Below are 16,557 nucleotides of genomic sequence, written 5' to 3' on the forward strand. Positions count from 1 at the left end.
AGCATCCTATCAAATAAGGAAGACCTTGAAGCCATGGAGGATTGTTGTTGTTGTTGTTTTCCTTCCTAGCACGTGACACAGCCGTGGGCACATGGAAAATACTGAGTAGAGGCAGGGGTGCATTTGTGGCCAGGAGCCCTAGAGGCAGGTGGAGCAGGCTTTGCCCCAGCCTCACTACTCATAACCATGGGATGTTGGCAACACACTTGCTGGCATGGGTGTCCTTTTGGTGGTATAAGGGTTTAGTCAGTCATTTGACAGGTATTTATTAAAGACAGAGTAGCATTGGCAAAAATGGAAAAAATGAATGATTTTTGGAGAAAAGTGAGGGTAAAGCTGACAGGACCGGTTGAAGGCAGCACGTGGCCATTTTGGCATCACCAGTGTGTGGTTGGCAGCTGAATGTTGGGATGAAGAGAGACTTCCCAGTGGTTGAGAATCCACGGAGAGGGGAGGAGGCCCAAGCTGAGCCCTGGGTGCGGAGAGGGAAGCTGAGGAAGGGGATGGGGGTGGGAAACGACACTCAGGGCAAGGGGGCCAGTAGACAGAGATGCCCACTGAGGCTTTTAGACTCAGTTTACCACCACAGGTTCAACAAACAAAAAGGAAAGACATGAGACACATTTGACAAAAGAATTCCTTGGGGAGCGCGCATTTCAGCGGGGTTTTTGTTAGCCTACAACGTTTTCAGTAAGACAAGTTTCCAATCAGAAACTGCTTCCAGCTCAAGACTGCCAGAGAGCCAGGCCTTCACACCATTCCCGAGATATCACCGGTTTTGCAGGAAGCCTCTCAGACCCCATGAGCAAGGGTCTGATGCATCTCATCTTTCCCATTTGCTCAGCCTCCTTCAGGAAGGCCAGAGTCACAGCTTCGCTACAACCTTCTAAGCTAAAAACAAAACAACTGCCTGCCCCCCCAGCAGTGGTCTACGTGGGCTTGGAAACCCTTGTTCTTCGATGGGGGTGTGCATGATGTTAACTGTGCCTCCCAAGCCCTGGTGTCGTCTATGCTGATAGGTGGCTTTCACTCGAGGAAGAGGCTCAGCCCACAACATATTTGGGATTTGGAGATAAGCTTTCATGGCTGGAATCAAGAAGTTCCAACCTAACATGTACTTCTCTGCCCACCCCACCCCCGCCACATCCTATTCACATTTTCCAATACTCATGGATAAGGAAGAAAAGCGTTCTCAAAATGACAGACTCAAAGTCTTGGAAAAATATGGTTGGTTTAGATTTTTTTTCCTCTTTGTGTCCTTCTTTGTGTAGACATCTTCATGTACAGCCTGTGTAGACCAGTGACTTGGGAGAAATGAGGTCATTTTGACACAGAAGTTAACTGTTCCAGCTGTGTGGGCTTGGCAGCACTTGCTAATATGGGACAGAGTACATCAACAGAGATTACTTCCCCCAAGTGTCAGCCTCGTACAGGCCATCAGGTTGTCACCAGGCCAGTGAGCTCTGAAATTTCTCTTTGGGTTCTCTGTTCAGACTGGCTGTTTCTTGTTAACGCCACTTGCAGCTAGGATGGATCTTACAGTTCCTCTGCCACCACTGTCCCCAGTGTCCCTCACACCCTTTTCAAGAAGCAAGTTTGCAGGAGACATAAAATAGGAGATGAGTGATTTATGACAGGGGACATAGGTGCCTGGCTTTGGACTGGCTTACTTACACAGTCACACCTCACACAGGTCTCTCTGTATGCTTGTAAAGCATATAGGTATTTAAAATATGAAAACTAGGTTGAAAGTAAACTTGGGAAACACCTCGAGTAAAAAGCTAAGTTGTCCAACCAGTGTTTTTAGCCCCGTCAGCAGTGGCGGCAGGCAGTCCGATCAGGGTGCGTGTGGTTCATAGGGCAACTCTGGATAGTCCTTCTGGACTGAGGAGTAGAAAAAAGAGAAGCCCTTGGCCATGACTTGCAAGGGGAGGGACAAATCACAGTCACATTATAGACTTTGTGTGAAATTCCCACGAGGACGTGGGTTTGTACACAGGCTTCCCGGGGTGACAGGGTAAGAGTGCCAGGAGCCAGCACTCGGGCATTCGCAGGGTGCCAGGGCCAGTGTATGCAGGGGTAGACCGACCTCAACCTCTAGCTCCACTGCTCCTGAGCTGCAGGGACCCCTGCCAGCAATCCCCCCTCTCCAGGACTCAGTCTGCTCCTCTAGAAAATAGGGCAGCATCATTTTCCTCCTAGAAATGGCTCGAGGCCATAGGGTACTAAGGTATGTGACTTCTCTTGACAAACTACAAAACACTGTGTACTTTTATTTATTTTTTAAAGATTATTTATTTATTTATTCATGAGAGACACAGAGAGAGAGGCAGAGACACAGGCATTGGGAGAAGGAGGCTCCATGCAGGGAGCCTGATGTGGGACTCGATCCCAGGACCCCGGGTTCATGACCTGAGCCAATGGCAGACGCTCAACCACTGAGCCACCCAGGTGTCCCAACATTGTGTACTTTTTAAAAATGCTTTCCAGGGCATTATTCAACCCCAAAGCAACTCTATAAAAGCATCTTCGTTTTACAGGTAACTTAGCTGAGAATTGCAGACTAAAAGATCCAGTGTGTTACACTGCACATGAAGATGACAGCTCACTTTTTAAAAAACCCTACAACTATTGAAATAGTGGGGGCATTCCTCGGGAAACAGTTGTTATGGGATGGGAGAGCAAGGGATTATCCCTCTGTCCTGGCTCAGGCCCCTGTGACCTCTCTCTACGGCCACTGACGAGAGAGGTGGTCACTCAGTCCCACATGCACACACATGCACATGTGGACACATACACATGCACACACACGTGCATGTGCACATGCACACACACTTATACATGTATGCACATAGGCAAGCAAGAGGCCCAGCACTTAACATCGCATCTTAAGGGAGGACTGTTCTGTGCATCTCAGAGGCGTCTTTTTAAAAGAAGGAAACCTTGACTTTTCTCATCGTGATGAGAATTTGAGTTTCCCATTTCTTTAAGCTGCTGTTTGAGAAGAATGCGTGTTCTGGGTTTTTCAAGACAGCCAAGTTCTGTTAAAAGAATGAACCCATTCTCGAAGTGTCTTCACGTTAAGCATTTCTCTGAGTGGTGCATTTGGAAGTAAGCGGTGTGATGTGATTTTGTGATGCGGTCGACCCTTGAACAACACAGGCTTGGGGTGCGAGGCCACTGATACACACGCACAGCGCTGTGAGTGTGTTTTCCTCTCCTCGTGATTTGCTTAATAACGTTTTCTTTATTGTAAGAGCACAGTATATGATACATGTAACGTGTGAAATACGTGTTAATGGACCGTACGGGATGGGTAGGGCTCCCAGTCCACAGGAGGCTGACAGTAGGTGGTTTCGGGGGGTCAGCGTGAGGTGGGGTCCCAGCTGTCTGGCCGTCAGTGCCCCAAGCCCCCTCACCATTCAAGGGCCGACTGTGTTCCCAGAGTATTGGGGAGCGGCGGGCGGGGGGCTCCCTCGTGTAAAATGACATTCTATTAACTGATTTCCCTATTTTTTTCTCTGCCTCTCATTTCAGAACGGTTTGATCACCACTGTCCCTGGGTAGGCAACTGTGTGGGCAAAAGAAACTACAGATTTTTTTATATGTTTATTTTATCTCTGTCTTTTCTGACAGTCTTTATATTTGCATTCGTTATCACCCACGTCATTCTTCGTAAGTATGCTGGCGAAATCAGATTACGTATGTAACCATTTGCCTGCCTTTGCTTTTCTGATTTAATTTTGAGTTAATATTTTGATCATTTCGGGCTTTCTCTTTCTTCTCTTATCCTCTTCCTGTTCCTCTCCTCACTTCCAGCCTGCCCCTTTCATGCACTCTTCTTCCCCTCCCTGTCCTCCCTCTCTGTCCCCCTCCCTCCTCCCTGTCACCCCTCCCTGTCCCACTCTCTGTCCCCCCTCCCTGTCTTCCTTCCCTGTCCCCCCTCCCTGTCCCCCTCCCTCCCTGTCCCCCTCCCTGTCCTCCCTCCCTGTACCCCTCCCTGTCACCCTCTCTTCCCTCTCTCCCTGTCCTCCCTCCCTCCCTGTCACCCCCAACCCCCTTCTCTGCCCTCCCCATGCCCTCCCCCATCGTTCCTTCTACTCCCCATTCCTCATCCTTCCAGCCACAGCTGCCAGGTCACCCAGATCAGGTTCTCTTTCGCTTACAAGACTTTTTCCTTGATACACTTGCCCCTGTTCCAACCTCAAGGACCTCACTTTCTATTTTGTGAGGGGATCCCTTGGAAGAGTCATTCCCACATTTTGCACAAAGGATAATGTGCTGCAATGATAACCATCAAACAGAAGTTTCGTTTTTAACGTGACACCAGCTTAAGCAAGAACAGTCGCCATCCCTAGGAAACAATGTCTGGGGATAAAGACTGGGTCTCCTCACACACATGCACACACACACACACACACACACACACACACACACACATTGAAGATACATGATTGAAAAGATTTTCAGTTATCTGCTTCACGTTAGTAAATCCCTGAAGGAAGGAACTTCATTAAAAATGAGATTTGGAATAGGAAGGATTTTACTAAGTACTTGCCCAAGCAAATGACATCTTCCTTTCCCATTCTCAAGGTCATAACTTCGAATTTCCTTTGTCTCTTGATTATCTGCTTTCCAACAACAGGGAATGATGAGAAGGAAGTGAACGGCTTTGACCTAGGAATTAAGCCTTTAAACTTCCATCCCAGGGCCATTAGCGACCCTGCAGGCCAGCGGTGCCCCTGTCCACACTCCTGAATCACATCCACCCGCCAGCAAGCCTAGAGCTCCCTCCTGCAACGTGCCAGGCAGTTTCTGGCTTCAGCCTCACTGGCTTCCCCTGCAGCAGTACTGAAGCCATAGATGGCGTGTGCTCAGGCTGGAGTCACCTTCTGCCTCTCTTGGTGGCGTCAGTTGGGGCCTGGGCAAGTCAGCAGTATGGAGAGTTTGTTGGCCAGATTTGGACATTACATGGGATCTCCCATGTTTTCATGGCATTTTAAAACTTAGGTCCCTTCTTTTTGACTGGAATCCCTCCATGCAAATGTGACACCAGTTTGTAATCTATGCTTGAGAGCCAGGACTCAGTGGGATCCCAGGAGGAGGATGACCATTCAGTCGTGACGGGCCCTTTCCACAGTATTCGTGGCCCCACAGAGGCACCTTTTCTCTCTAATTTCAGAGTTAAAAAGTGACAAAAATGCATCCAGGGTCCTATCTGTGTGTTAATAGACCAAAGAATCAGAAACAAGAATAAATAAGCACCAAGGCTGTAGCACATTTAGGACATAAAAAAATAGCATTTAAAGTTGATGTTCTTATATCATCTTTAGCAACTTCAGAATGCTTTCCAATGTATGTTATTGAAATGTACTTATGGCTTCACCCCTGCATTCTGGACATCAAGTGCTGGTTTTCACTTGCATGCCTGCACACGTGAGCTCTGGGAACACACACACACACTCAGAGTGAAGCCTTCCACTACCACCACAGTTGGGTGATGTACACTTCACTATCATCTCCCCTAACATCTTAGTCACCCAAGATCCAGCAAAACAGAGTTTGCTGTAGTTTATGCCTATATATTGTTAATCCTGTTCCTCCACAAAAACAGTTCAGAATTTATCTGCTTACAAGTTACCTGAATATGTTGAACAAAAGCAAATACGGATTGTCCTCCCCCTTGTTATGCACCACCCACAACCCCCACACCCTGCCTCAACAACCCCACATACCCCCTGACTTGGCTTGGCACTCAATGCTCTCAGGAAAGGCAGGTTTTTACGTGCCTCCTAAGATTCTGAAAACACTTGCAAAGGCAGAACACTGTTTGAGAGCAGCTGGAGAACTGTCGCCTGAGTTCTCCCTGCCAGGTAACAGGATCTGGGAGGGGGTGGGTGGCCATGACAGGAAGGGGGGCCCTGGAGGAGAATCTGGGGAACCTGACAGCCAGGCATTCTTATCAAGAAAACAAGAAAGGAAAAGTTGGGAAAGTGAATGAGCTTGGGTTCAGTAGGGAAAGATAAGTCATTTCTTCTAGCGTCCTCATTTGCCTCGAGAGTGTGTTTGCTCTACGACCTGCCCCAGCCCGCTTGCTGGTTTTGCACCCCCTGCCCCCCGGCCTAGCTGAGATGGAAGAGAAAGCCTTAAGCTTTCCTTATTCATTTCCCCACTCTTTAGCATCCTAGCGCCTGGCACATCCTTGTGCCTCAGTAGTGGCCAGTGGGGAAGACAGCAACAGGGGAAATGGGACCCTGAGGACAGATGTGAGCACCCCACTCTCACCCTTCCCATGGCTGGACCTGGTTCCCACTTACACAGAGGGATCAGGGCCTCTGCCTCGACTGCCCTGTGTGGCCGCAGCAGCACAGACACTGTCTCCCTTCTCCCTGTTTCTCTCGTTGCTGCCCCAGGCTGGGTGATATCCCCAAAACACAGTTTCATGCCGCCCCAGGACAGGAAGGCCAAGAGTTCCTCCACATGGGCCTTTGTGTTTAAAAACCATGAAGCCAGCACATAAAAATGGCTTCTTGTCAGATGCCTCTTTACTCAAAGCCCTAGAGAAATTTCTTTGCACAAACTATTCACTCTTAAAGGAGTGAGTAATAAACTCCAGCTCTCTGAGTTTATTTACTCTGGGTGCAGATGAAGATGTCTTTTATATGTAGCCTAGTATATAGCATGTCCGAGGTCAACAGTTAACAAACTTTGGAAAAACAGTCTTTCATAAAAGAAGAGGAAAAAAATAGCATACAGTATTCTGTTTTCCTATTAAAATGAGGAAAACAAAGGGGTAATCAAACTATAATTTATGGGAAAGTATGCAGACATCCATCTGCTTTTATTGAAAAAATATCCTGCAGATGTTGGGTCTAATTATGAATCTGCCATTTTCTTGTTGAATAACTTCAGTGGAATCTCAATCCCTGATCAGCATATTGGGTGCCGTAGCACAACAAAATATAATTGTTTAATTGATCTTTAGACACCTATTATTTTTATGTAGATGAGGGAGCTTTCAACACGAAGGCTGTTTTTCTGGAGGTGAAGGTTTTTAAATGCTAAACTTTGGTTTCATTTCCACAGGTTCACAACAGACAGGATTCCTCAATGCTCTTAAGGACAGTCCTGCAAGATATCCTTTCTGGTTGCCCTGTTTTTCACAATGCTAATGTGTTAAGTATTGGGCTGACTTTCTACTCAACGACCTCTTCATCTGTGCCTTGGCTTTTCTTCTCAGAAATTGTATTCTCTTTCATTCCATCAAAAAAAAAAAAACCCTATATTCATTGGCCATGAGTAGTCATGTCTGAATGCTCGAACCTCGACATGACTCATTTAGCCATGTTTAAATTGAAGTGCTCTTTAGCTAGAAAGCCAAGTGTAAATTCTTGTTCACCCTGCATTGATTTGTGTTAAATCAGGTTGGTTGGGGAGAAGGGCTTGCAAGGTCCAGCTGACCTCATTTTGATCCCTGCAGAGTATTTATAGATGCCCATGTGTGGGTCACCTTCTCACCGTGAGGTTACCAGATGAGAATCCTCTGACCCCCTCTATAGATTCCTTCTGGGTGTGCCTTTGTCATGCCTTCAGGCAGTCCAGATAACCTTTATTATTTCCAGGAACAGAACACTTTTTCTCAGTCTTGAATGGACTAAAGATGGTCAATCTCAAGTCAATTGGATTAATCCCATCCTACCAAAGAGTATGTATGGGCACGTGCCATCGTATTTTGAACTTCTTGAAAGAAAAATGTTCACCCATGATGTGCTTGAATGGGCTCCCTGCCTCACCTGTCCCCCTAAGTTTCATGTTCATTACTATAGAGTTGGCCTCCTGGACCCATTGACCTGGCTCCATCTGGGACCCAGCTCTCTTTCTTTTTCATATAACCAAGTAGGCTGGACTTGAACTTCTCATTACTCCCAGAAGTAATCTTATCTTGTGGTAGAGAATTCTTAAACAATGAATGAAGAACTTTACTAAGAGGTACATATCTTGTACCCGCCTCATGTCCCTAGGAGCTGGGGTACACAGTGTGGAGCGGGTGTGTGTGTGTGTGTGTGTGTGTGTGTGTGTGACATTAAGATACCTGAAAACAAATGTGGTCTTGTATGTATTTGCATTATATAAAGCATCTCCTTTTTGGTGCTTCTGTGTTTACAGATAGCACAGAATATTGTTTGGAGGTACAGATTCTATAGTCAACTAATTTCTTACAAAGGGAACAGGGACATATGGAAGATATACAAGGGGGACTTGCAGAATACATTTTACAGGTATGTCCTGTCTTCTGTTAAAGGGGGCAAGAGCTAACTATAAGTTAGCCAGAAGGAAAGGTAGTCCTGAGAATGGAATTCTCCATGTTCATGGCTGCTAAGAACACCCATGGGAAATGTCATTCTCCATCCTTCTCCCCAGCCCTGCCAGGGGTGACCCCCTCCGCCATCATCTCTGTGCTCTTCTATTTTCAAGACATGTTGCTTTGGCATATCTTACAGTCAAGCTTTGTCTTTTCTTCCCAGAAAAAGAGGCTCAGCTGTCTTTCAGGAAATTGGTCACATCGTGAAAACATGCTGGTCATATAGCATTTTATAATATAGTTTGCTGCTGGCAGGGCTTCGTGGTGTCTATTACAGATCACCCAACTCATGGATCTTTATTATTAATTATTATTATTATTATTATTATTATAAATCATTCATTCATTCATTCATTCATTCATTCATTCATGAGAGACACAGAAAGAGAGAGGCAGGGACATAAGCAGAGGGAGAAGCAGGCTTCCTGCAGGGAGCCTGATGCGGCACTTGACTCCAGGACCCTGGGATCACAACCTGAGCCAAACAAAGGCAGAAGTTCAACCACTGAGCCACCCAGGTGTCCCCCCAACTCATGGATCTTATCATATCATATCATGAGGAAGGACCAGGTAGCGAGTCCTGGTTTCCTGCTACCCTCATAATTAATTAGAGATCTAAGGTTATTTCTTTCAACCCTTTTGTATCTTGAAGTTTTTGACCTGCAAGAGTCAGCCACTTTGTACTTGACATGCTACGGTGACAAAATCAGTTATATGGAATATGAGTGAGAACATCCAGCATGGGAGTATGGTTTACGTGCATGACAGGAGTGATTTCAAAGAAGCTTCTTTTTGTGGCAATATGTGCAATGGGTGGTCTCTGCCAGAACCTTCTTTTAGAGCACACACGTCTGCTCATTCTCATGATTTGGCTGTGCCCATAGTGGGTATAATCAAGAGCATTGTGTTCCCCAAGAAGGAGAATAGACAAATGCTGGTAGAAAAAGCAGCATGCTGACTTTGCTGGAGAAACAGTTTGTGTGGAAAGGAGAAGAAAGAGAAACACTCTTCCTAGGTTCAGGCTATTTTCCCTGGAAATATCGTTCTCAGGTAGAGGTAAAGAGTTTTTATGTGGCCCAGACTTTGAAAACTCACAAAATCTCAGCCACTGCCTTTCCAATGGTGTTGCCATATCTAGATGCCAAGGTTTTTGCTTTGTGGGTGTCACCCAGGCATGTCCTCCACATTCTGGAGCTTGGCAGCCACATGGTCCAGTGAGAGCCAGCGACGCCACAGCCCACTTTGAAAGCATGAAGGCCCCTTACGGCATCCAGACACAGCTGCTGGATGTCCTACCTGTTCCAGGCCAGCCCTCCATCAGCACAGCCCCAGCATGCGCCCAGCTGTATTTTGGAGGCTTAAAGCAATATAAATTAATTGTTGTGCCACTCTGTAGGTCAGAAGTCCAGCAGGCTTGGCTTTTTTCTGCTCTGGGTCCCACAGTGCTAAAATCAAGGTGTCACCAGCCTGGACTCTTATCCAGAAGCTGCAGGGGGGATCCTCTCTTGGGCTGGTTCAGGTGGTTGACCAAGTTCGTGGGCTACAGGACTAAGGCCCCTTTCTTTGCTGCTTTCTCTGATTCATTTCTTCCTTGCTCTTCAAAGCCAGCAGCAACGGGTCAGGTCCCTCCCACACTTTGAAGCTCTCCTGCCTCTCTTCCACCCATCACTCTGACCTCAGCCAGAAAAGCTCTCTACTTTTTAAAGAGTAGCCGCAACCTGAGAATTCAGGATAATCATCCCATCTCAGGGTCTGTGACCTCCAGTATACAACTCCCTTTTGCCATATAGGTTATATTCACAGATGCCAAGGATTAGGACGTCTTTGGGGGGTCCCTGTTCTGTCAGCCCCACAGGCCTTTGAGGAGGAGGTGCCCTGGAATCAGGCATTCAAGTGCAGGCTGATTTAAGAGGATTTCTTTCTAGACCCATCCATGAAGCTCTCTAATGATCCAGCTCACTTCTGAGTCTATGTCTGTCCCCGCTTCCTTTTCAACCTTTGTGTCACTCTAGGAGGGGGGCGGACAGAGTTGATGGGTTAGTATATATGTACACAGACATACACACATATCACATATATGGTGTATGTGTGTGTACATATATATGTATATGTATATATGTACACACACACAAAGTGTGTGTGTGTGTGTGTATGTGTGTGTGTGTCCTCTCCTGAAGTCAGATTTTGTGGCACTTTTTAATCCACTGTCATATTGGGCTCCTGCTGGTAAAAAGGTGACCTAAAGCTGAAGGCTGAAGCCAGAATATCCCAGGGCAGCTACCAGAGCTGACATAAAGACTGTCTGATTTTCTCCCAGAGAAAATTGGGGACCAAGAGCAAGATGCCAGGGGGAATGTGACAGCACAGCAGCCCAGCAGGATAGAGATGGGTGGGGAGATGATGGAAGCAGCCTGAATAGCAGTCCCAATTTGAATCTTCTTCACTCCTTCTGGAAGCGGTGGAAAACTTTAGGAACATCGGACTTACCCATACTAAAAAGTGAGGTGCTGGGGTTTTTTTTTAATTACAAAGAACATTAATTGTTTCATGTGCCACTGGCCACTCCTCCCCTGATTGCTATGACTGCCTACAGGCTCTCTGTGCTGATGGGTTTTCTCTGTTTTCAATACCTGCTTTGAAGAAGAATCCCTCCTTCTATCAAGTGGGTCTAATAAGAAGCATTGAGTCTGGTGATTTATCATGAATTTGTATTCCAGAAGAAAAAACATGCTTTGGGTTCTATGAGGTTGTGCTGTGTTTTTGAAAAAATATTAAGTTCTGGTTATTAGTGATAATCTATGTGTGGTAAAGCTGGATCCCATTAGGATATCTGTTCAGTATTTTGGGCTCCTGCCTTTCCTGGGGACACCCGTGTGGTTTTGGAAGTGGTAGGGGATGGCCAGGCAGTGTTTCCAAGGGGCTGTTTTCAGCTCCCAGAGAAAGGGGTGCTCACCACTGGGGCAACAATGAGGTCACAGAGACTAGGGGTGGCCCGCAAAAGGGTGGATCATGCCAGCCGGTGTGGTAGGAGGTTCTAGCATCAGATCATGTTAATACCTCCAAGCTCCCTCCCATTGCTGAGGCCCTGAGAGTTTGGGAGTCTCTTTGGAGGTGGTAGATTTCTGATGATGAGGCTGATTTGAAGATATTAAATCAGGTTACAGAATAGATTTTTATTTTGACGAAAGCTCTTACTTCGAAAATAAAGTTCTCTCCAAAGAATTTCATCTGAATGAGAGTGGTGATCCATCGTCAAAGTCCACTGAAATCAAATGGAAATCTGGAAAGGATTTGACAAAACGTTCAAGTCAAACGCAGAACAAAGCCAGCAGGAAGAGACAGCATGAGGAACCAGAGAGCTTCTTCACCTGGTTTACTGACCATTCTGATGCAGGTGCAGATGAGTTAGGAGAGGTCATCAAAGATGATATTTGGCCAAATCCATTACAGTACTACTTGGTTCCTGATATGGATGATGAAGAAGGAGAAGGAGAAGAAGATGATGATGATGATGAAGAAGAAGAAGGATTGGAAGATATTGATGAAGAAGGAGATGAGGATGAAGGTGAAGAAGATGAAGATGATAATGAGGGGGAGGAAGGAGAGGAGGATGAAGGAGAAGATGACTAATGGAACACTGATGGATTCCAACCTTCCTTTTTTAATTTTCTCCAGTCCCTGGGAGCAAGTTGCATCTCTTACCCCACCCCCCCCCCCATTGTGCTCATTTGCCCTGGTTTTTGAAGTCTCTTTTCTCTCCCTTTATACCATTGTTCTCAACTTATTTTGGGGGGAAATACTTTGGAGCAGAATACAGCGGGAAAAGAATCTCTACCCCTTTCTGTTCCAAATTCATTTTTATTCCTTCCTGTCTCAACAAAAACTTTATGGACTCAACACCACCGTGCTCTGTGGGAAAAAAAGAAAAACCTTCTGCTCCCTTAGCTCTGCTGTAAGCTGGAGGGTGCTAGGCCCCTGTGTAGTAGTGCATAGAATTCTAGCTTTTTTCCTCCTTTCTCTGTATATTGGGCTCAGAGATTACACTGTGTCTCTATGTGAATATGGACAGTTAGCATTTACCAACATGTACCTGTCTACTTTTTCTTGTTTAAAAAAAGAAAAAAAAAACTTAAAAAAAATGGGGTTATAGAAGGTCAGCAAAGGGTGGGTTTGAGATGTTTGGGTGGGTTAAGTGGGCATTTTGACAACATGGCTTCTCCTTTGGCATGTTTAATTGTGATGTTTAACGGACATCCTTGCAGTTTAAGATGACACTTTTAAAATAAAACTCTCCTAATGATGACTTGAGCCCTGCCACTCGATGGGAGAATCAGCAGAACCTGTAGGATCTTATTTGGAATTGACATTCTCTATTGTAATTTTGTTCCTGTTTATTTTTAAATTTTCTTTTTGTTTCACTGGAAAGGAAAGATACTCAGTTTGAAACGTTAAAAGTGTACAAGTTGCTTTGTTACAATAAAACTAAATGTGTACACACACACAAAAAAAAAACCACTCATGGAGACTGTTCCCTGGCTGACGACCCTGCTGCCCTGAGCTCATCCTCTCCAGCCCTGTTGTCTGTGTGGAGCAGGAGTCCATACCACACCAAGTTCTTAAAACAAGAGATTTTCTGGGGAGTTGCCTGAGCACCGGACTGGAGTCCCATGTAGCCGCTGCACGTGACCCTGTTGAGTGTTCTCGGGCAAGAAAGTAACTTAAGTTTAAAATTTTTCAGTGGCCTCCCATCTGATCTCCTGACCGTGGTGTCAAAATATCCTGATGAGGAATCAGGACACAGGCAAAGGTTTTTCTCCCAGTGGATTTACTGCAAAATATCCAACTAAAAGCCATGTTGTGGAGGAAATGAGAGAAATTAGAAACACAGGTGGCTAATTAACAACTAATCGAGACAACTTCTCAGAAATACTGGCACAAATGATGGAAATAACTGAAGTGCCTCATGGGGCCTGTGTGACAACAGCAGGACCTCAGGAGAAAGGAACCCATCAGCTCACTTAGTACGTAGTCTGGACTGGACGGTGTCTAGTTTGAGTGGACAGAGTTTGGAGGAGGAGGAGGAGGAGGAGGAGGAGGAGGAGGACACGCAGGGAAGAGCCAGCAAGCCCACCCCAGAGCCCACCCGTGGTGAGTGAGGGCAAGGAAGGCACCCGGGCCTCAGAGCCCCTGGCCAGCCCTCCCTCCACCTCTCTCCCTATCTCCCAGTGGCCTGGGGCCATTTCCTCCTTCTCATCTCAGCCTCAGATGAGCAGAGGCAGTGGTGGCTAGGTGCTACAGACTCTCAGGAATGCCTGGCCTTCTCCAGGGAGAGACAAAAGGAGAGTGTTCTCCACAAAGGATGGCACTCAGTCTTCCGTCCACACAGCCGGACAGGTTCCAACAGAGAAGGTCCACTGGGCATCTGTTTCTCTCAAGACCATTCAACCGAACACCCACTACGTGCGAAATCTGCCATGGTTACAAAGTGGAGAAGGATACACCCGCCCTTCTGTCAAAGAGGGCAGAGCAGCGAGGGTGGGCAGGCTGATTCATTCTTCTTGACGAGCATCTGTTGATGCCAAGATCTGGTGGATGACTCGGATTTCTGAAAAGCAGCGTAAGTCTTAAGTGGTGTCAAGGATCAGAGCATGCTCGAGGTGGGGGTGGAGGTCCAGAAGGGCCTCGTGCAGGGAAATCAGGAAAAGCTTTGGCAGGTGGTGTCTGCACGGGGCTTGGAAAGATGAGGCAAGTTCCAACAGGACATGGAGGGGCGAGGTCCCAAGCAGGGCCAAGAGCCTGAGCAAGGCCTGGTGTCCCCGTAGGGCTGGAGCCAGCTTTGTGTTCACTAGGGTGTGTTCATCGCTCAGCAGGGTCTGCAGGGTGCTGGCTACAGCAGTTCAAAGGTGCTTCCAGTCAACGGGCCCTCTGCCCAGATGGTATAAGTACACAGATGCACTTGGGACTCATGCACACAGTGGGTGTAGCGGGAGGGTGCTGTGATAGCTCAGCCCTGGTTGGGGGGTGGCGGTCAAGAGTGCTCCCAGGAAGGGAAGGGCCCCTACCTCATCGTGTACCTGTGAGGAGTGGGACCAGATTACAGCTTTGGCAGGTGAATGAACTCATCGCAGCTGGGTTTTGTTATTATTGTGTTCTTAAGAATTCATCTTGCAGCAGGGAACACACGGAGGGAGGGAGGAGACTTTTGCAGGGGAAAGACCCCCAAAATTGGAATGGGTGACAAGGGGACAGCTCAGCTGACAGCTAGGCAATCAGATCAGTACTGCAGAGGGGACAGGAGGGGGTTTCAGAGCCCATTCTGAGGGTTCAGCCCTGGGTGTCCAGGGGAAAGAGGACACAACAGAAAAGGGAGATAGCTAGCGCTGGCTTTGGGAGAAATTAGTCCTATTTGAAATATATTTAGAAGCAGAACTAAGAGATGACCCCCCAGGAACCTCCACGTGAGGCTAGAGCAACTTTTGGATCCTCCTTGGTTCCTTGCATGAAATATAGAAAGGTGAAAAAGTCATGAGCCTGCGGTGACAGGGCTACAACCTCATAAGAAATGGGGAACCAGTCACGTGGTGCCAGGAGAGCCACGTGGCTACGCCTACCGGCTCACCGGCTTTGAGGGTCTGCTAGAGCCCCACAGGGAGGGGACCCCAGGCCACCCGTGTCATCAGAGGAGGAGCCCGAGAGGGGAAGCCCCATGATCAACAAGCATTGCAATGAAATGGCATTAACATCCAATTAAAAGGATTACAGTCATTTTTAATCATGACTTATTGTTCAGCGCTCCCGAACGAGCGGGAGTCTTCAGTGGTTGGTAAATCAAACAGTAATTGATTCTATGTGTGTGGAGGCTTTTGATGGAGAGCCGTTTTATCCCAAATTTGCATTCATTTCGAGGTACACTGTCTGAAAGGCACCGATGGCCTAATGGGCATGGTTCTGTTTTAATGGAATTTGGTAGTAGGCTTGCGGTTGGCTCAGTGCTCTCAGAAAGGAGGGACGCCCTACTGCCCATTGCACGATTCATGAAGGCAGCACAGGTCTTTGCTAGCTACACTCGGCTTTCAGGATAAACCCTCCTATCCCCCTATCTGTGGATCCTCGGAGGGACCCCAGAAAATAGGTAGGACAGGTGTCCTTAGGTCCCGACAGCTGGGCCTGCACTGAAGGGTCACATGACCTCAATTTGTGCTCAGTGGTATTGCCAGAACTCGAGTCCGGATCTCCCCACCACCAGCCCCTCTCCCCACGCAGGGAACCAAGATGCTTTCCTGCTGCCCCTAGCCAGTCAGACTGAGGGAGTCCCATGAAGAATAAGCATCAGATGACCTCTCATGAGGTCACAAAGTGGGGGAGGATGGTGTCGGGTTTCTTAAATCACTCAAGGATAACAAGACCATACTCTCACTGTAAAAGATTTCAAATGGAAACATAAGAGTAAAAAAAGGAGTGCTGCTCTTGACCGTTCCTCCATCGTTTTGTAAGAATTGTCTGTTTTTGTGGGTCTTCCCAGGTGGTATTCTAGGAATCCATACACATAACAATATACTGTTGCAGGGACAGTTTCTATCTAAAAAGGGTCATAATCTTTGCATTATCCAATGGTTTGATTTTTAAATATTTCCTGAAGATAACTTCCGTGTCAACATGTGGATCTACCTCATTTTTTCTCAATTGCTTTAGAGAATTTCAGAAGGCAGAGGAACCATAGTGTATGCTTCCGTTGATGAGTACTTAGATTTCTTAATTTTTTTTACTGCTTAAAAAATGAGGCAGTGAGTGCTCTTGCACATGTCTCCTTACACACAAGTAGTGTTTCTGCAGGATTGACAGCTAAATGTGGAATCTCTGAGATGGAAGTTAATGAGGCATGCCACATTGTCCCCTAAAGGGGTGGTACCAATTTGTCCTCCTAGTTCCTCACACCTTTACCCACATTGGATGTCATCGGTTCTGTGACTTTTGCTAGTTCGTTGGGGGGGAAATAAATCATTGTTTTAATTTCCATTTTCTGGATAATAGTCACCTGTGCTTATTTTCCTGCTCGTTGACTTTTTTTCCATTGCCACAACATGCCAGTCCGTATTCTGTCCATTTTGTAATCCGGTTCTGTGTTCTTTTCCTATTAACATGTTCTTTATTCTCAACAATAACCATTTAATATCTCTTGCCAATATTTTTCTCCC

General features: G+C 46.7%; 2 protein-coding genes across 5 annotated transcripts in view; both read left to right on the top strand.

The window, feature by feature from the left end:
- Positions 1–16,557, top strand: part of ZDHHC14 (zinc finger DHHC-type palmitoyltransferase 14) — a 275,301-nt gene that overhangs the window by 230,785 nt on the left and 27,959 nt on the right. For all 4 annotated transcript variants that reach the window (XM_025422620.3, XM_025422618.3, XM_025422621.2 and 1 more), the window contains exons 4-5: positions 3,538–3,675; positions 7,087–7,135. In XM_025422620.3, the coding sequence (XP_025278405.1) occupies positions 3,538–3,675; positions 7,087–7,135 (187 nt within the window). The remainder of the gene's footprint in view (positions 1–3,537; positions 3,676–7,086; positions 7,136–16,557) is intronic.
- Positions 9,314–11,992, top strand: LOC112645599 (protein SET-like). Its single transcript, XM_025425257.3, has 3 exons — positions 9,314–9,418; positions 9,535–9,754; positions 11,502–11,992. The coding sequence occupies exons 1-3, from the start codon at positions 9,314–9,316 to the stop codon at positions 11,990–11,992; spliced, it is 816 nt and encodes a 271-aa protein (XP_025281042.1).

The sequence above is a fragment of the Canis lupus genome, chromosome 1 (genome assembly GCF_003254725.2).
Source record: "Canis lupus dingo isolate Sandy chromosome 1, ASM325472v2, whole genome shotgun sequence".
Taxonomy (NCBI): domain Eukaryota; kingdom Metazoa; phylum Chordata; class Mammalia; order Carnivora; family Canidae; genus Canis; species Canis lupus.